At 47.4% G+C, this 21,496-nt stretch overlaps 1 protein-coding gene across 2 annotated transcripts in view; it reads right to left on the bottom strand.

Annotated features, from left to right (window-relative positions):
• The window catches only part of CPAMD8 (C3 and PZP like alpha-2-macroglobulin domain containing 8), a 1,183,022-nt gene that overhangs the window by 101,401 nt on the left and 1,060,125 nt on the right, over window positions 1-21,496 (bottom strand). The window contains exon 42 of one of the 2 annotated variants that reach the window (XM_078671324.1): window positions 19,878-20,049. In XM_078671324.1, the coding sequence (XP_078527450.1) occupies window positions 19,878-20,049 (172 nt within the window). Of the gene's footprint in view, window positions 1-19,873; window positions 20,050-21,496 lie in introns of those variants that run through there. The other variant, XM_078671323.1, reaches the window with a different exon arrangement.

Raw genomic sequence — 21,496 nt, 5'->3', positions numbered from 1 at the left:
GATGGCTTCTTTGGCCGTTCCGTCTTCCAGGACTTTCTGGTGTGATTGTTGGTTCGCAGACCCACCTCCGGGGTTGGTATTGCTGGGGTATCTATTCTAAGGTAAGGAATCTAATACTAACCTGTTTCTTTCAGATGAACAAGTTACTTACCTTTGGTAACGATATATCTGTAAGAAACAGTAGTTAGTATTAGATTCCTTACCGCCCCACCCATCCTCCCCGTTCTGCTAACTGATATCTAGGGTTAAGGTCATCCCCTTTGAGGGCCCTAGTTTTAATTGCACCAGTGTTGGTTTTTAACATGGCTCTGCGTTTCTGGCGTGGAAAAGCTGTGTCTAAGAACTGACGTCGGCACGCGGAGGCGGCGTCTCAGTACTCCGACAACGTCATCACGGCGCCCACGACGCTGACGACGGACGCGGAGCCGCAGACGACGCCTACCGACGCGCAAGGGTACTGCTACTCAAAAATTTCCGAATCCAGTCTGACGCCTGGGGATATTCTAAGGTAAGGAATCTAAGACTAACTACTGTTTCTTACAGATATTTTGTTACCGAAGGTAAGTAACTTGTTCTACAGCCATTTTCGTTTTTCACTATTGCAGGCTACCTGTTCTCCATAGGCCAGAATGGGCTGTTAGAGTTATTACATTTTATAATCCTAACTGTCTCAGAGAACATGGTAGAAATTCAAGTTTAGTATGCCTGGACCCAGAATAATAAAATACATCTTTTAGTAAAGTTTATTTTAATATTCTGTGTTTGCAAATACCACTTTTAGAAAGTAGGTATTTGCTTGTCTAACCATTCAAACCTGCCTCTGCTAGGTTGTGTATTCCTATGTCTGGTTTTGTGAGTGACAAGGCTGGGGAATTACAGGAGACAGGCTGAGTCACCCAGTGGTAAATAGCGAGATCTGCATCTAGATGGGAGGGAGGCGTTGCACCTAAACCTTGAATAGGGCTGTGCCTGCCTTCCAAAATGCTGGCTGCACCCCCTGGGGAGCGGCTGATGTCTCTGCCCTGCACACTGAAAGAAGAGAAGGAGTCCTGTAAACAAAGTGCTCCAGGACTGTACTTGCCTTCCACAATACTGGCTCCACCTCCTGTGGGGCATCTGATGTGCCCGCCCTGCACTGTGAAAGGAAAGGTGAAGTCTGATAAACAGAGTGCTTCAGAACTGGTTTGGACTGGGCAAAGGCCCCTCTCCCCTCAGACAACAAAGGATTTTGGGGTATAAATATTGGGACCCTGATCCCATGAACTTAGATCACTTTGGACTACAAGAAGAAACCTTTACTGAGGAGAGGAACCTGAAGAAACTGAGGAGAGACTATGACTATTCCCAAGCTGAAGTGCTGCTTGGGGGACTGGCCTGCAGTGGTTGCCTTACTGCCAAAGGAAGGAGAAAGGAACTTTGTGTACTTTGCTTTCAACTTGTGAAGGATCTCCAAGGGCTTGGAAAAGAGCTTGCCTCCTGCTGAAGTCTCAGGGGCAACAGATTTCACCCCCAGCTCCCTAGAGTTCTTTTGGAAGTGCCTGCTGCTGTTTTGGGCCTTCTCAGGAACTGCATGTCGGAAGGAGCTGGAAGCGCGACTTAACGAGAAGAAGTGTGTCGCTGTCGCTGTGCCTGCCGTCACAATTCCGAAGGAGGGTGTTGCCGCTGTATTTGTCGCACTGCACCGCATCCGGAGAAGAATCTCGCAACGGGGTCGGATCGTGTCGCCGTCGCTGTGCCTGCCGTCGCTACTCCGAAGGAGGGTGTCGCCACTGGAACTTTTGCATTGCACCACATCGACCAAGAACACCTCGCATCCCCGAGTAGCGCGCCACCTTCGGAGCTGCTACCGTCGCATCTTGGATGTCGCCGCTGTAGTTGTCGCATTGAGAGGAAGCTTCACGCATCGTGGAGAAGAGCGTCGCCGCTGGAGCTGTTGCCGTCGCATCGTAAGCGTGTCGCCGCTGCAATCCACGCATCGAACCAAGGACTTCGCACATCCCCGGGAAGCGTGCCGCATCTGGAAGATCTTCAAGTCTTTATTTCTTTGTATCTGAACTTTGCCGCATTTCCCATCGCTGTGACATTGCTTGTTGTGGAAGCACAACGCAACTTAAGGTACATTGACGCAGAGTGTCGCATCTAAGAACTGAACTAAGCTTAAATCTACCATCTTAGAGTAATCATAGTGTGCATTTTTGTCGTTTATGGTCTTGTGGTAACTCTGTATAAAATCTACTTATTTTTTATATGAAACCTGTGTGGTGTCCATTTGTAGTGTTGTCACTGGGTTACTGTATGTGGTCACAACTGCTTAACTTACAACGCCTCTGAAATAAGCCTTGATTGCTCGCGCCACACTACCTAGAGGGTGAGCAGGGGTTATTTTAGGAGTGTAATCCCCTTATCCTGACTAGATGAGAGGGTCCCTATTTGTCACAAGTACCTACCTGCGCCCACTAGAGACCCCCAAATCTAACATTGGCAGTCAGCGGTGAGGATTCTGGATTTGCATTTGTGACTCATGTACAGTGACTGGTGAACACTACTTAGTGAGTGCAGCCCATAATGATACCGCATACTTTTTGGTAGATTCCTGTTTGGATTTTTGTTCTACTTTTGAACGATACCTGATTCAGTCGTAGTAGAGAGAGCGGAATCCATAGTCTCTGCTGATCTTGAATGGGAAGAAGAGAAATTGGAAAGCTACAAAGTTGCTCAGCAGAAGTTCTTTTGCAAAAAGTTAAATGTTTCCACCTCTGGGTTCAGAGTGAAGGAAGAGTTCTACAAGGCGCTGAGGGCCTGGGTAGAAGCAAGGAAAACTCCTGTGATTGAGGGGGATGTCCTGGCAATTGTGCAACAGGAAGAGCCATTGGGCTCTGGAGGAAGGAAAGTACCTTCCCCCGCATGTAGCAGTGCTTCTAACAAGAGTCTGTCTCCAGAGGAGTTGGAGGACAGAGAGAGATCAAGAAGGCATGAAATGGAGATGACCAAGTTCAAGGTGAATAGGCAGCTGGAATTAGAAAATAGGTTAGATATTGAGGAAAAGAAAATGCAGTTTGAGCATGAAAAAGTTTTGACGGAGGTGGAGTTTAAAACCAAAAGTTTAGAAGTTACTCCCTCTGGAAGCAGCATACCGTCAGTACATATAGAAAGTAGAGTGTATATTCCCAAGGATGTGGTGAAAGAGTTTTACAAAAATGATGATATTGGTCAGTGGTTCAGAGCCTATGAGGTAGGCATGTCTTCCCACCGGGTCCTTGAGAGAGATTGGGGAGCGGGGTTGTGGAGAAGGTTCCTTAGTGAGGGGCGGGACACATTGTTAGACTTGCCTTCTGAAGTCCACGATTCATACATCCACATAAAAGAAGCATTGATGTCTAGATATGGTTTGACACCTGAGTTCTATAGGCAGAGGTTCAGGAAATGCAAAAAGCTAGAAAACACTACTTGAGTTGAATATGTCACTTTCTTTTGCAGAGCATTGGATGGTTGGGTAAAGGGCAGCATGGTTAATGGTTTTCAAGGTCTCTGATTTGATTGCATGGGAGCACTTGTTTGATAATTGTTTTCCAAAGCTGTGCCAGCATCTGATAGATAGCAAGCTGACTAACCCTAGGAAGCTTGCTGAGGAGGCGGACCACTGGGTGAGCACCCGGGTCCACAAGGGTCACATGGGCGACTCAGCCAAAGGTGGGCAGGGTCCCCAGCAGAAGAGTGGGGGGGACAAGGGTAAACAGAAGGAGTTCCGCAAAGGGCCCCAAAGTAGTCCCCAAGGGAACCCGGTGAAAGGTTCCCAGCCTCCCCCTGAGAGAAAGCAAGGGGCCCGACAGGTATTCCTGTTCCCCAGGGGCCCCTGAAATGTTACAAGTGTGGTGACCTGGATCATAAGGCGAATGATACCAGGTGCCGCCGGTTTGGTAATCAAGCACCCACTGGTGCTCCGCCCCGGCAGATGGCTAGTGTAGCCTTGGGAGAGGAGATTGATGTCCAAGGTGGATGGGGTCCCGCACAGATGACCTTAGTCTCTTTAGGAGACAGTGAGATGCTCTCAGAGGCTCAGCTGCCCAGGAACACTAAGAAATATGGGCAGCGAGTGACCGTCAATTGCCAAAAGGTGGAAACTCTTAGAGATACAGGAACCAGTGTGACTGCTGTCAGGTGTCACCTGGTGTCTTAAAAACAGATTGTCCCTCATGCATTTTGCCGAGTTGTTAACGCCGACAACACAGAGAGTCATTATCCTATGGCTCATGTTCCCTTTGAGTGGAGGGGGTACTCTTCAGGTAGCTGTGAGGCCCGCCATGCCTGTTGACTGTTTGTTGGGAAATGATTTGGAGAGCTCCCCTTGGGAAAAAGTGGAGAAAACAACTCACTTGAAGATGGTTGGACTGCCTGACTGGGCGTGTGTGACCACCCGGTCAATGTCAGCCAGTAGAGTCAGCCCTTATTGAGATGGCTGATTCTGTAAGCTGGACTCTGGATCGAGGCTCAAGAGCGGTATTGGTGCTGCTGGATTTATCAGCAGCATTCGACACCGTCTCTCATCCTATACTGCTGGAAAGACTGAAGGCCATGGGAATTCAGGGCAAGGTCCTTGAATGGATCGGCTCGTTTCTATCCAATCGTAAACAGCAGGTCCACACCCCTCCCGTCACTTCAACAGCCAGGCCACTGAAATGGGGTGTCCCTCAGGGCTTGTCACTCAGCCCTCTTCTTTTTAATATATAATTTACGCCATTGGCGGAACTGATTTCTCGCACAGGAATCAAAACAACGTCCTATGCTGATGATATTCAGTTGCTTTTCACGTTTGAGGAACCTTCTTTTAGTGCTTTTGACCCCCTCAAAACCTGCTTAAGAGACATCGCCAAATGGATGGACCTTAACTTTCTGAGATTGAATGCAAGTAAAACAGAAGTGCTCTTCTTCAATCAGCCATCTCCTTTAAATTCGAACCTGTGGTGGCCGGAAGATCTTAGCCAAGCCCCTACTCCGAAGGATTCAGTCAGAAACTTAGGAGTCCGATGGAACAACAAACTATCCTTTGGGTGTCAGGTTCATACAGTCTCAGCTGCCTGTTTTTCGAAGATTAAAATCCTGAAAAAACTAATCAATTATCTGCCTTGTGCCAATAGGAAAACAATAGTCCATGCGTTAATAATCTCTCACTTGGACTATGCAAACGGGCTGTATCTAGGACTAACCAAAGGCCTTTGTCATAAACTCCAGATTGTACAAAACGCTGCCGCGCGGCTGATTGGTGGCCTCTCCCGCAGGCAGCATATCTCACGTAACCTATGGGAACTGCATTGGCTCCCCATGAGTAAACGCATAGAGTTTAAAGCCATGACATTGGCTTACCGAACTACCAAAGGCAATGGGTCCGCCCATTTACGGGCTACCCTCCGGCCGTACAGTAATTCGAGAGCCCTTCGATCAAACGCTAAACTTCTATTGGTTACTCCAAGATTTAAAAAAGCCCGGGCTGGAGGCAAAAGCTTTGAGTTATGCGCTGCCCAAAGATGGAACAAACTGCCTTTGGATCTACGCAGGAGTAACTCAGAACTCGAATTCCACCGATCCTTGAAAACATTCCTGTTTCGCCTGTAATTCTCACCTTGAGAGACCATCTTTCTAATTCAATCAGCGCCGGGACACCCCGTTGTGGTAGCTGCGCGCTTTATAAAAGGCACAATAATAATAATAATAATAATAAGGGGTTCTCAAGAGGACCTGGAGCCTGAGAGGGAGGCCCAGGAGCCTGCCGAAGAGAGAAGTGGCAGGGGGCGCGGGAAACCGGCCTCCGAAGTTCCCACGGCCTAGGAGGAGGTAGACCCTGAGGGGGATGCCCTGGAGCCCACCGGGGAGCAAGTAACTGAACTGGGGGACCTGCCTGAGCTGACCCATTGGCAGCAAGAAGGATGCCCCTCCAGGGAGGAATTTTGCAAGGAACAGAGAGAGTGCCCTTCCCTTGTGGGCTTGCGGCAACAGGCTGCAAGCCAGGCAGCAGGTGATCAGTCAGGGTCACACTCGATTTACTGGGAGAATGGTTTCCTGTAGAGTGAGCCTAAGGTTGCTGAACCTGGGTCAGCCCGTGTTCTAGTGGTACCCCAGAAGTTCGGAGCCTTCCTACTGGGGCTGGCTCATGATGTGCCGTTAGCAGGACATTTGGGGCAGGACAAGACCTTTGAAAGGCTTGTCACCCACTTTCATTGGCCCCAATTGCGCAAGTGTTCAGTTACTCATTGTAGAACTTGTCAGACTTGCCAGGCAAGTGGAAAGAGCGGGAGGAAGCACAAGGCTCCTCTCCAGCCATTCACTGTGGTCAGTACCCCCTTTGAGCGGGTGGGGATTGACATTGTGGGGCCAGTGGACCCCAAGACAGCCATGGGCAACAGGTTCATTCTGGTCTTGTTGGACCATGCCACCCGGTACCCGGAAGCCATACCTCTGAGGACAGTGACGGCCCCGTGGTGGGACGAGCACTGATGGGAATTTTCTCACGACTAGGATTCCCTCGTGAGGTAGTGTCTGACCGGGGGACCAACTTCATTTCCAAGTATATGACGTCCCTGTGGCAGGAGTGTGGTGTAACCTACAAGTTCACCACTCCTTACCACCCCCAAGGAAATGGGTTGGTTGAAAGGTTCAACCGAACCCTAAAGGGCATGATAATGGGTCTTGAGGAACCTATGAGGAGTAAGTGGGACGTCCTCTTACCATGCCTGTTGTTTGCATACTGTGAGGTGCCACAGAAATCTCTAGGGTTCAGTCCCTTTGAGCTTCTCTATGGACACCAGGTCAGAGGACCTCTGAGTTTGGTTAAAGAAGGCAATCTCCCAGGAAACATCCCCAGGATGTATATAGCTACATGATGGCCTTCAGGAACCAGACTAGGCGTTTCAAGCAACTCGCTGAGGCGATTCTGGAAGTCAGCCAGGAGGAGATGAAGCGCTGGTATGACCAGAATGCCACTCTGGTAGAGCTTCAACCTGGCCAGAAAAAGTGGGTCATGGCCCCAGTGGAGCCCTGCGGGCTCCAAGATAAATGGACCGAACCATTTGAGGTTGTGGAGCGCAAGAGTCAAGTTACATACTTGGTGGACTTGCGGTCTCCTAGGAACTCCTTGAGGGTCCTACATGTCAACCGCCTTAAGCCCCACTTAGAGAGGTCTGAAGTGGCCATCCTCTTGGCAACAGATGCTGGGATAGAGGAGGAGACTGAGCCTCTTCCTGACCTCCTGTCAGCCTCAGAGCAAGATGGGTCAGTGGATGGTGTTAACCTCTCTTCCACCCTGACCCATGAGCAACAGAATGACTGCAGCCAGTTGCTGGGACAGTTTTCTGATTGGTTCTCCCTGGTTCCTGGTGTCACAGATTGGTGCGTCCATGATGTGGACACAGGAGACAGCTTGCCTGTGAAGCACAAGTCCTACAGGGTAACTTGACAGGGTAAGGGCTTGCATTAAAGCGGAGGTCTCAAAGATGCTTGCACTTGGGGTGATTGAGTCATCTAGCAGTCCTTGGGCCAGCCCAGTGGTCTTGGTCCCGAAGGCTGCAGCGCCGGGTGCCATAGCCGAACTCCGGTTCTGTGTGGACTACAGAGGGCTCAATTCAGTCACGAAGACTGACGCGCACCCCATCCCAAGAGCTGATGAGCTCATAGATCGGCTAGGGGCTGCACGGTACCTCAGCACGTTTGACTTAACGTCTGGGTACTGGCAGATCGCCTTGACTGATGGGGCTAAGGAGAGGTCAGCATTCTCCAAACCAGATGGGCATTTCCAGCTCCGTGTTATGCCCTTTTGGACGAAGAATGCCCCTGTCACCTTTCAGAGGTTGGTCAACCAGGTGTTGGTTGGACTGGAGGAATTCAGTGCCGCCTACCTGGATGACATCGCAGTGTTCAGTGCCAGTTGGGAGGAACATCTGTGCCACCTCTGGGAAGTGTTGATGGCGCTGCGGATGGCAGGCCTCACAATCAAGGCGAGTAAGTGCCAGATCGGGCAGGGTTCCGTGGTGTACTTGGGACACCAAGTTGGGAGCGGCCAGGTGGCGCCCCTACAACCCAAGATTGAAACCATCCTGGCTTGGGAGCCACCCAAAACCCAGACAGAGGTGAGGGCCTTCTTAGGTCTCACAGGGTACTACAGGAGGTTTGTCAAGGGGTATGGCAACATTGTTGCACCCTTGACAGAGCTGACTTCCAGGAAGCAGCTCAAGAAGGTGATCTGGACTAACACCTGTCAGAAAGCTTTTGAGGCCCTGAAAGCTGCCATGTGCACGGCGGCCGTGCTCCTGGCACCCAACTTCTCAAGAGAGTTTATCGTTCAAACAGACACTTCAGAGCATGGTGTGGGGGCTGTTCTGTCACAGATGAATGAGGAGGGCCTAGATCAACCTGTGGCCTTTATCAGTAGAAGGTTACTTCCACGGGAACAGAGGTGGAGTGCTATTGAGCGTGAGGTATTTGCTGTGGTCTGGACACTGAAGAAGCTAAGACCATACCTGTTTGGGACTCATCTCTGGGTTCAGACACACCACAGGCCCCTCAGATGGTTTATGCAGATGAGGGGTGAGAATCCAAAGCTGCTGAGGTGGTCTTTTTTCCTACAGGGTATGGACTTTACGGTGGAACACCGCCCTGATACAGAACACGCCAGAGCTGATCCACCTTAGTGAAGAGAACTCCCAGGAGTTACCAACTTCCCAATCCCTACACCATCCCTTTTCTTCATATCAGTCACCCCTATGGTAGGCCCAAGGGCAGGGTGCATTGTAAGTACAAGGTAGGACAAGCCCTGATGTGTGTGGCATGTCCTAATAGTGAATTACAGCCATTTTTGTTTTTCACTATTGCAAGGCTACCTGTTTTCCGTAGGCCAGAAACATTTTATAATCCTAACTGTCTCAGAGAACATGGTAGAAATTCAAGTTTAGTATGCCTGAACTTAGAATAATAAAATACATATTTTAGTAAAATTTATTTTAATATTCTGTGTTTGCAAATACTACTTTTAGAAAGTAGGTATTTGCTTGTCTAACCATTCAAACCTGCCTCTGCTAGGTTGTGTATTTCTATGTCTGGTTTTGTGAGTGACAAGGCTGGGGAATTCCAGGAGACAGGCTGAGTCACCCAGTGGTGAATAGAGAGATCTGCATCTAGATGGGAGGGAGGAGTTGCACCTGAACCTTGAATAGGGCTGTGCCTGCCTTCCACAATGCTGGCTGCACCCCCTAGGGAGCGGCTGATGTCTCTGCCCTGCACACCGAAAGAAGAGAAGGAGTCATGTAAACAAAGTGCTCCAGGACTGTACTTGCCTTCCACAATGCTGGCTCCACCTCCTGTGGGGCATCTGATGTGCCTGCCCTGCACTGTGAAAGGAAAGGTGAAGTCTGATAAACAGAGTGCTTCAGAACTGGTTTGGACTGGGCAAAGGCCCCTATCCCCTCAGAAAACAAAGGATTTTGGGGTATAAATATTGGGATCCTGATCCCATGAAATTAGATCACTTTGGACTACAAGAAGAAACCTTTACTGAGGAGAGGAACCTGAAGAAACTGAGGAGAGACTATGGCTATTCCCAAGCTGAAGTGCTGCTTGGGGGATTGGCCTGCAGTGGTTGCCCAACTGCCAAAGGAAGGAGAAAGGAACTTTGTGTACTTTGCTTTCAACTTGTGAAGGATCTCCAAGGGCTTGGAAAAGTGCTTGCCTCCTGCTGAAGTCTCAGGGACAACAGACTTCACCCCCAGCTCCCCAGAGTTCTTTTGGAAGGACCTGCTGCTGTTTGGGCCTTCTGAGGAACAGCGTGTCGCAAGGAGCTGGAAGCGCGACTCAACGAGAAGAAGTGTGTCGCCGTCGCTGTGCCTGCTGTCGCAACTCCGAAGGAGGGTGTCGCTGCTGGAACTGTCAGACTGAACCGCATCGGAGAGAAGCGTGCCGCAACGAAGAGGAAGCGTGTCGCAGTCGCTGCTGCTGCCGTCGCAACTCCGAAGGAGGGTGTTGCCGCTGTAGTTGTCGCACTGCACCGCATCGACCAAGAGGACCTCGCATCTCTGAGAAGCGCGCCACAGTCGGAACTGCTGCCGTCGCATCTTGGATGTTGCCACTGTAGTTGTCGCATTGAGCGAAAGCTTCCCACATCGTGGAGAAGAGCGTCGCCGCTGGAGCTGTTGCTGTCGCATCGTAAGGGTGTCGCTGCTGCAGTCCACGCATCGAACCGAGGACTTCTCGCATCCCCGAGAAGCGTGCCACATCTGGAAGATCTTCACGTCTTTATTTCTTTGTATCTGAACTTTGCCGCATATCCCATCGCTGCAACATTGCTTGTCCTGGAAGCGCAACGCAACTTAAGTTACATTGACGCAGAGTGTCGCATCTAAGAACTGAACTGAACTAAGCTTAAATCTATCATCTTAAAGTAATCACAGTGTGTATTTTTGTCGTTTATGGTCTTGTGGTAACTCTATATAAAGTCTACTTATTTTTTATATGAAACCTCTGTGGTGTCCATTTGTAGTGTTGTCACTGGGTTACTGTATGTGGTCACAATTGCTTAACTTACAACGCCTCTGAAATAAGCTTTGATTGCTTGTGCCACGCTACCTAGAGGGTGAGCAGGGGTTATTGTAGGAGTGTAATCCCCTTATCCTGACTAGAGGAGAGGGTCCCTATTTGTCACAAGTACCTACCTGTGCCAACTAGAGACCCCCAAATCTAACACTAACCCACATAAACACTAACAGTAAACTGGCACTGTACCTTTAAGGCAGCCATGACCCCTAGCTTCCCATCATGCCTCCGGGGTGACAGTTAGGTCAGTTGTTCTTTCCGGCTCCTTCTGACAGGACCCTGGTTACTTCAGCTCTACTTCAGCTCTACCCTTTTTTGATTTTTGTCAGAAAATACTTCTAGTTTTGGAGACATCTTTTGAGTGTTGAAGTGTTTGTAAACTGTTTTTAAGGGATTTGGGCATTGTTTTTCATTCAGAAATGCCTTCCCTTTTTGATCCTTTCCCTTCCTGTGGCGAAAAGAAGGCTTAAACAGACTCCCATTCTGTCTGTATTTTATGCCTGCCTTCTGATCATGATCCACAAACCTGCCAGCACTGCCAGCTACTGTCCAAAAGGACAGAGAGAGGATTCGCCTCTATGGACTGGCTGAGATGAGAAGATCTTCCTCCAGAGGCAGGTCACCGTTGAAGAAGAAGAAGGAGAGAGCATCTACAAGTAAGATTCCAGTGTGCTTTCCATCGGCGTCGGGCTCGGCACCTCGAATCCCTTCTTCAGCGTCAAAAACGTTGACGAGAAGACCATTGACGGCGGGCTTACTGTCGAGAGAAAACCGGTCGTCGTCGAGGATCACAGGTACGTCACCTCCGCCGTCAACCAGGCGACGATCAGCGTCGAGGCATCGATCTCCATTGAGGCAGGCTCGCCCGTCGTCACCGGCGAGATGGCGTTCGACGTCGAGATATGCTCCGTCGTCTCAAGGTCACCAGCGATCGACGTCGAATCGCAGATCTCCGCCAATGTCAACCAGGCGACTGTCGACGTCAACCAGGCGAATGTCGACGTCGAGTCAAGCTCTGCCGTCGCAGGGTCATCAGCGATCGGCGTCGAAGCATACCTCTCCGTCGACGTCAACCAGGCGGTATTCGACTTCGAGACAGATATCGTCACCTCCGTCGTCGTCGAAGAGACGTTCGACGTCCAGGTCTAGACCCTCACCGGTGTCACATCCGACGTCGAGACCAAGAAAGTCGATGTCGAGAGAACGTCGTCGAGGAGGATTTCTCCTTTGAACCGTTCATCGGATCGGGGAGAACACAGGCACGCTCACCCTTCAAGAGCAAGGTCTATGGGCTCCAGGCATTCAGCGTCACTCCACTCAACGTCGAAAGATCGAAGTCGAGGAGGCGTTCAAGATCTAGAGTATCTCCCATTATGGTGACCCAGAGTAGATCAACGTCAAGGCATTCGCCAGCGACGTCTCATCGTTCATCGCGACGGAGGTCGCGCTCAAGAACCCATGGGGCCTCTTCGCATTCCATTTAAAGCTCCCCTCAGACAATTGCGTCATCTCGCAGTGCTTCTATCCATTCTCAGGAGCCTGCAGCTTCACCACCAAGAATTTCCCTCAGAAAACAAAGATCTCCTTCTCTACACCTTTCTCCCAGATGGCTGCAACCTCTGCATCATTGGCGGTCAGCATCTGCAGGTCATACTCAACGAGCTGCAGAATACTCCAGCCCATTGCATAGATCTCCATTGCAGCGCTTGGTGCAAGAAGTGGTGTCCAACTAAGTGATAAGCACGGCAGCAGATGGCGTATCCCTGGCAGCTCATTCATATGCGCACAGCATATGTGCATTTGGTTCCTCCTGGCTACGTCTTACTGCATGGAAGTCTGATGTGCAGCAGCACATACTGAACCTCCCTTTTTCTGGAACTTCTCTGTTTGGGGCCCACACAGATGAAAGTGTGTCCTCATGTAACGTAACTGGTGCTATGTAAAGCGCTCTGATAACTGATTCGGTTCGGTTCTAGTTCGCGCTATATAAAACTCTGCAAAAAAAAAAAAGAAGAGATGGCGAGAATGAAGGCCGATTTGGACACCTTGAAGGCGGTGGGCCTAGAGAAAAGAAAGAAGTTCAGGAAGCGTTACAGGCCCTACAATAAGAAAGGTAACCAACAGAGGGTTCAAACCTCTCAATGGTCACAACACAAGCAGGGTAAATCCCAATACCAGGGCCGACACTCCTCCAGAGGAAGAGGACACCAGCTGCAATCACAGCAAAGACTACAGGAAAACAATGAGTCACCGCTTCCTCTAGCACCGTTGTGCACTCCAGTGGGAGGAAGTATTACAAACTACGTTCAAGAGTGGCGCAACATAACCAAAGATCAATGGGTGCTAAATATACTAGACAATGGGTACGCACTGCATTTTTGTGCATCCTTAAGAGACTCCCCTCCAGTAAATTCCCGACAACATCATCTGGACCTCCTGCGTCAGGAAGTGCTGACCCTTCTCGAGAAACAGGCGATAGAAGAGGTTCCTTCAGCACAAAGAGGGAAGGGAATCTATTTGAGATACTTCCTCGACCAGAAAAAAGACCAACCGAACAAGTTCAGACCCATATTAGACCTACGTGTTCTCAACAAATACATCAAAAAAAGAAACATTTCGGATGCTGTCTCTTCATCAAATTTTTCCACACTTGAAAAAAGGCGACTGGATGTGTTGGGTGGACCTTCAAGATGCATATTTTCACATTCCGATCACAGCAAGTCATCGCAAATTTCTACGTTTCACAGTAGGAACAAGACATTATTAATTCAAAGTCTTACCCTTCAGTCTAAAATCAGCCCCAAGGGTATTCACAAAATGCATGGCAGTGGTAGCAGCCGCTTTACATCGTCAAGGCCTACATGCTTATCCATACCTAGACCACTGGCTAAGGGTACAGGATCGCCTTTGCATCTGTATGAACCTCCTTTAACGTCTGGGCCTGCATGTCAATCTGGACAAATCAGTCATTCAGCCGACTCAGTCACTACACTATCTGGGGGCCCATATCAACTCCGTTCTAGGAAAAGTGTTTCCTTCGGCGGAAAGACTATCATCAATGAGGGTCAAAGGCAGCATCATCCTTCAAACTCCTCAGCCATCAGTGAGACAAGTGGCTTCTCTGCTGGGCTCAATGGCCTCCTGCATCTTACTCATACCCAACGCCAGGTTGAGGATGAGGCAATTACAGCAAGACCAAGACAACGAATAGAATCAATCCTCGGGTTGATGGAACAACTAGATTCTACTGTCTCCTGCTGCAAAGAAGTCCGTCCTCTGGTGGATGCGTCCTCAGAATCTCCTGGTGGGAGTGCCCTTTCACCAACTTCTGCCAGAACAATCCTTGATCACGGATGCCTCACTTCAGGGCTGGGGAGCGTATCTGGGTCATCTGGAAACACAGGGCAGATAGACCCCAACGAGCAGACTTATCACATCAACATGCTAGAACTGCAGGCAGTTCACTTAGCCCTTAAGGCTTTTCGGCCTGCCATACAGTCGGAATCAATCCTGGTTCAAACAGACAACACAACCACCATGTACTATTTAAACAAGCAAGGTGGAACACGCTCTCGTCCTCTGTGTCTCAAATCTCAGGCAATATGGCACTGGTTGTTCGCCAGGAACCTATGGATCCCGGCAGTCCATCTGCCGTGGGAGCAGAATGTACGAGCAGATCCCCTCAGTCGTCATTTCCAAGAGCAAGAAGGCTGGGTGCTCAACGACGACGTGGCGGCAGACATTTTTCAGCAGTGGGGTCATCCTTCCAGCGACCTCTTCACAGATGAAGAAAACAAAAAATGCCACGCCTTCGCATCCAGGTTTTACGGACCGGGAATGAGGGGGAATGCACTTTTGATAAATTGTTCAGGGACGCTTGCATACACCTTTCCACCCCTCCCTCTCATTCCGAAGGTGGTGGCCAAGCTTTTGAGATCCAGCATCTTGATGGTGGTATCCGAATCTATTGCAAATGTGGATTCGTCCGCATCGGAGACTTCCGTGCAGGCCGGACCTTCTCACCAAGATGGGAGGGAAGATTTTACACCCCAGCCTTCTCTCGCTCAGCTTGACAGCATGGCTTCTGAAGTCCTGCAATACAGACATCTGAAACTCCCCCAAGACTGCATGGACATTTTACTGGAGTCACGGAGACCTTCCACAAGAACCTCATACTACTTTAAGTGGAAAAGGTTTTACTTATGGTGTGTCCGTAATGGTTATAGTCCAATTAACGGACAAGAGGAGGTCATCTTGCCGCACTTGCTCTACTTGGCCAAATCTGGGTTAAAGTACACTTTCATAAAGGTACATTTGGCAGCTATTACAGCATATCATAAATCGCCTAACCAACCTTCCTTTTTTCAGCTACAGGTGGTTAAGGACTTCCTACAGGGGTTAAAAAAGGTTTACCTCCCTGTTAGACCTCCTTCCCCTCCTTGGGAATTGAACCTTGTATTGTCAAAGTTGATGGGTCCTCCATTTGAACCCATTCATAAAGCTTCATTATAGCACCTGACGTGGAAGGTAGCTTTTCTAGTAGCAATCACTTCTGTGAGTAGAGTAAGTGAGATGCAAGCACTGTCTTCCAAAGAACCTTATACAGTCTTCCACCATAATAGGGTGGTTATGCGAACCCACCCTTCCTTTCTACCTAAGGTTGTTTTGGAGTTCCATGTTAATCAGACGATTTCTCTGCCCTCTTTCTTCCCCAATCCGACCACACCAGCGGAAAGGTCTTTGCATTCACTAGACCTCAAGAGGGTTCTCAAATTTTATTTGGAAGCGACAACAAAATCCTTGAGAAAGTCTAACCAATTGTTTGTAAACTATGGCATGGTTAGAACAAGCTTTCCAGCTTCGAAAAGATCCATCTCAAGATAGATAGTATCTTGTATAAAGTTATTTTACCAGTTGGCAAACAAACCTCTATTTGCTTCTCCTAAAGCTCACTCGACAAGGGGCAAAGCGGCAACAGTAGCGTTCCTACACAATGTACCGATGGGCGAGATTTGCAAAGCCACAACTTGGAAATCGGTCCATACATTTACCAGACATTACTGTCTGGACTCAGACTCCAGAGCAGATACCCAAGTGGGTCAGGCCTCCTTGAGGAATCTGTTCCAGTGTTAATTTTTCGGAGTCTGTGTACGCCGAACGGTTTTTTCTATATCTGAATAGTACTCTGTTTACTCGCCCGCAGGATGAGGGGATGGGCTTGCTATTCTATGCATGTGCTTATGACTATTGATGAGGATCCTCTGGAAGAGAAGGATTAGTTACTTACCTGTAATCCTAGTTCTCTTCCAGGGGTATCCTCATCAAAGTCATAAGCAACCCACCCACCTCCCCGGGCAAGTGAACATGATACATACATCTATTGTCTATAATGGTCTGCGGTTATCCGCAAAGAACAACTGACCTAACTGTCACCCCTGAGGCATGATGTGAAGCTAGGGGTAATGGCTGCCTTAAAGGCACGGTGCCAGTTTATTGTTAGTGTTTATTCGGGTTAGCGTTTCAGCTTTCTACACTGATGTTTTCTCTGCAATGCAGCTTATGTGCTGACAATGTTTTTATTTTCCTTGCAGGATTACCTTTTCTGCTGTATAATAAAGCAGTTTTCAAAGGCTTTATTTGTCCCTGCTTTATTGGAATGTATTCATGTGCAAAGACTTCTCGTGCAAGTTTGTTCAGCATGTCTAAGGAAGGCTGCATTGTGTGTGTTGATATATATACATATATATATATATATATATATATGGTTTCCACATGTATGGTATGTGTTTCCGGGGTCCTGCACATGGGCGGGAATATTCATGTGCATATGACTTTGATAAGAATACCCCTGGAAGAGAACTAGGATTACAGGTAAGTAACTAATCCTATTCCAACATCCAGCGCTCCCCTTTCAGCAAGTCATTGTAATGACTTGCGCTGTATTGGTATGCGGTGTAATAACGCGGTCGTTGTAATGACTGCATTGTAATGGCATGCGTTCTCAATACATGCGTTCTAACGTGGCCTATTCGTCCAGAAGATCAACTCTTACTTAATTGCAAGTACCCCTTTGCAGTGTATGCTTCTCCCGTAGGATAACATTACCGTGTTCGAGGCTCATGCTTCAAATCTGACTGCTGTATTTTCTAAAAATCACTAACTCAAAAAGTACTTACTTAATCTTGTAGATCCTCGTGTCTAAATTAATAGAAAAATCTATGTAATTTTTCTAAATTGGTGTCGGATTACCTTATTGAGTGTGTGTCTCATTTATTGACTCTTCGTGTGCAACAAATACCTATCACTCCCCACTGAAAAGCCTACGAATGCTCGACCACACTACCACAAATAGAGAACCTTGGGATTGTTAAAGTAAGCCCTCGTACACTAATAAGGGATACCTGGACTCTGTACATCGCACCTTTTGTTACATTATATAGAAAGGCAGCTTCCTGCAATAGTCATATCAGATAACAAGCCATGATGTTTACTCCTGTACTTAAGATCTGTGACAGACTTTTATACAGAGATGGCTAGCTAGCTTATTGATGTATGTCAGCAAGCAAAATTTTACCACACTTGACTTACAAACCAGAGCCTTGCACTCAGCATAAAATAGACCCTTATTTAAAAAAAGTGCGGGCTCTTTCACTACAACAAAAGAGCAACAGATTTTATTCCAACCTTCTTGCTTGCATACTGGAATATATGTATCCAGCCACTTTTTGCAGCTGCATGCATTTAACAGATAACCACATATAGGATCTGGAGATTAAGCCAGATTATTAGTTCTATAGATGTGTGTCTCATAGTTTAAATGATTCCTGCTTTATAGTACTTTAACACCAGAAGGAAAATACAGTCACATTTTCCAAAGTTCTATGCGTTTTTTCTTTGCTTTGCCCAAAAATGCTCGGCCATGGTTACTTGTAGAATATGCTGTGACAATTCCTTAGAGAGGATAATCTGGTTTATTATGACACACAAACTATGGCTGCAGACACCCAGCAAGCTATTCCTTGTTTCAGCAACTTGTCCTTTTCGTGAGTGATCATAAGACACTAAAAGCTGATCAAATTGGTGGAAAGATTAGTTCTTTTAGTCTAAGACTTTCAACAACTTTTGCCATCCAAAGTATGAAGGGCCCTTTCTGCTGCGTTACTTGGATTCTCAAAGTATGTTTTCAATACTACTGATTCATTCAAACAGAAGTCGGGTGGCCTTTTCAGTTTAAAACTTGGATTTGTTCGCAGTATGACTATGTCTTCCCTGAACTGGAGTAAGGATTCTTTGATTGTAAAGGCGTTGATTTCGCTAACCAAAAGAAGTGCCACTTTGGTTGCAGGTATATATAGTGTTTTGTCTCTATTGATAAATATGCGAAACACACAGCCAGCAACTGTGCTGCTGCTAAAAATGTTTTTTCATTGTGTACCTACCATGCAGTTCAAATGGTAAAATCTAATGAATGAAAAATGGGTTTTACATGTCCCTGGCATATAATGGAATTTCTGCAACCCCCACAGTCTCCTGTGGGACAGATTGAAAATATATGCTCCACTTTTGCCTAAGGGGGACAGCAATACTGTTGGAGATTTAGGGTTGGGTTATTCATTAAAAACAAATGTGTATATCTCCTGGTGTATTGCACTTTATTGCTATACCCCCATTGGCTGCCTCCCAGCAGGGTTAGAAAGACTGTTGGTGGTCTAGAATGGGGATAAGCCCCAATGCCTGAGTGGGATGCCCCATTCCGTATTTTATTTTATAAAAAAAAATATACATATATATATCACTGTTGTCAGGAGTATTTTTTATCTCTGGTGTCTAGAGTGCTTTCTGCCCATGGGGAGGAGGGAGGAAGAAAGAGTATTTCCCCCAACTTGGGGTGCATCTGTGGCCCAGTGCTTGAGTGGGCCACCCCAACCCTTCATTTGAAAAAAAATGAATATAACCTGGTATCAAATGGGCTTTCTGGCTGCTGAGCGAAGAATGGGAGCAAACCCCTCGATCCACTTCCAAGCTGGCAGAATAAGTTTTCTTTTTTTTGGGACGCGGTGGGGAGCACTTGCCCATGACCACAGGGTCCTTAACCATCCAAAACAAAATCCCTGATGCTAGTGAGTGGATTCCTGCTTGGGGATAGCACTCCTGCGGAGATTCCCTGGCATTGATCATTACAGAGAGGTACCGCTGGAATGGGGACTTTGTGCCTTTTTCAGTGGTTTTTCTCCTGTTTGGATTTGTGCCCCAACAAAAGTGAAACCAGTCGGCACCTAATGGCGCTGACTAGTGGTGCCAAGTAGTTTCACATTAAATCAGTGAGACGTAAGCCTGCTGCGCTTCACACTTATCCCAAAACAATAATAATAAACTCGGATGCCAGAGAAGCTCTTGAATCATGTCCTAACTTTAAAAAGAAGAAAACCCTTTCCTGTGTAAATATCATTAGGGTTTTCAAAAGGACAGCAGTGGATGAACTATGTACTTTCACTGCACTCTGAAGGTACTGTTGACACGTGAATGGTTTGTCAACCGCAGTTAAGCGGTTAAAATAACGGAATATTTTGCAAGTTCATCCCTATGCCTTAAACAGAAGTCAAAATTAATGATCTTTAGTCTTAACAAGGGATGTATAAAAAGGCTTATGTGTTAACAGTTAAGCCCTGATCACAAGTGGCTTGGATTGGGATGATCTATTTACTGCACCTGTTGAATATTGATATCACAAAGTGCAGTATTTACTGGGAGCAGTAACCACCTCGTATTCTGAGTTTTCGTCAGCAAAATGAGGAATTACAATTATTATTTTCTCACCAAATTCTGCATGGGTTGGTATTTGTTCAGCATTTTTCCCTTGGTAAATTTCATCAGGCTTGGCCTGCCAAAGTATTCCTTAGGAACATTTTGAGGGTCTAGCTTTACTTCACAGCACATCATCCTGACTTCTACAGAAAAAGGGGTTTCTGTAAGGATTGGAATTCCACTTTCTTGTAATTTAGGCCTCAGTGGCCAGCAGCACATGCAAGAGTAATATTCGGAGATAGCGCAGGAAGGGATTGGGAGATAGAACATTCCTTCATTTATTAATTCCCTTCCTCAAGGAAAGCTGGAAATTAGTTGGTTTTGCTTTTAAGCTATTTAAGCACTTCACTCAGTTATGTACTGTGGTAAACACAACATAGTGGACTCTGAAGGAAAGAAGTCTTAATGTCTTGTAAGCAGTAGATAGTTGACAGAGTGAAGAGGTAGAGATGGCAGTCTATATAAAACATAAACCCTCTAATTACCACACTGGAATTTACCATTTTGTTGTCTTGATTGTTTCCGTTTTTTTTTCTCCATCTAGCATACTGAGTGTTGGTGTTAGTTCTCCCACAGTCTCGAAGACATCGTCTATGTCTGAAGCATAAGGATCCGGGTCGTATTCATAAGAGTAATATGAAAGCTCTGCCTGTAGACTAGGAACCTCCTCCACTATGAAAGTAAAAACAAAAATGACATGAAAGCCAATATTAGGACAACACAATGCTACTGTGGTTACTGGGGAACCTTCAGTAAAGATCATAGGTGAGATTCATAAGGAAGTGTTTCTTGAAGCGTTAACATAACACTGATGTGCTTGCCTTTAGTACAGTCACCGTTCTACATCAATGAGGATAGGTAACCTGATACCATGTTCATTCTGAGAAATAATTGTTGCCAACAAAACAACAAGTGTATAGCAGTGTCTATGGTCCAAGTGCTTCTGCTCTTCTGAAATGATTGGTAGCAACCAAATCAGGTCAGAAGAGAGGTTGTGCCACCTTTCGATGAATCTCAAGATGTGTGCCTTTCATGGGATGCAAGTTTTTCCTTAGAAATTTGTTTTCACCAGAACGCCTAATCAACAAAGCAAAAGTCACTAAAACAGAGCTCCCCCTTTCCCATTACTGAACTAATTCCTAGTTCCATGGAAATGGTAAAAACAAATTGCTAAACCATATAAAGGCACCACAACCGTACCAATGAAGTGTAGATGTTGTGTTATTTTAGCTTATACAGCATATATCTAACACATGGGTCTATCGGCACTGGGCAGGACATTTGGACAGCGTGGCAGCAAATAGTTCTCAGGCACAGAACTTCCATTCTACTCAGTAGATATCAAATGCTGTTATGCATTGCTGCTTCCACAGAGAATAATCTTTCTCCATACTAATCCCTGCAAAGCTGATTCAGAATGAACGACAGGTTCGAGGCATGTGGGCTGCTAAATTCATATCTGTAGCATAGATCGCCGCCTAGTGTTGGGTCCGGATGATTGCACATTGTTGTCCTGGAAGAGTCTTTGAAGTATCACGAGATAGGCGGCTCCTCCCCTGGACTACAGTGCGCATGGGCCTCGACTCCATCCCCAGATTGTTTTTTTCCGCCATTGCGTTCGGATGTGATTTCGACGTCTCCTGTTCGGAATCGTGGTAGAACTTTTTCAAGGCCAAAAGGCCTTCTTTGCACCGTCGGTATTGTTCGCGTTCGGTCCCGTCTATCTTCCAGCTCGTGGAGTCGGATATCCGGGGGGTCATGTGACTCTTCGGTGATCAAGGCCTAGTCGACGCAGCAAGACTTCGACGGCATGGAGCGGAGTCCATTCAAGAAATGTCCCGTGTGTGGATCCAAGTACCCACACATTGACGTCCATCCTGTGTGCAACAAGTGCCTATCGCCGGACCACGACGAGGCCAACTGTATGGCCTGTTCAAGATTTCGATCGAAGAAGACAATCAAGCTTCGGCGCGTGGCGCGCCTTGAGGCCCAGCGATCGGCTCCGGCACCGGTGGACATCTTTGACGACCCAGAAGCAGACGAGCAAGTGCGTCACCTGCAGATTTCCCCTACCCCGGTGGAGGTCGAGTCCGACGACGGAGCGGACATCCACAGTCGA

This window comes from Lissotriton helveticus, chromosome 12 (genome assembly GCF_964261635.1).
Source record: "Lissotriton helveticus chromosome 12, aLisHel1.1, whole genome shotgun sequence".
NCBI lineage: Eukaryota > Metazoa > Chordata > Amphibia > Caudata > Salamandridae > Lissotriton > Lissotriton helveticus.
This window is presented reverse-complemented; position numbering and strand designations above follow the sequence as displayed.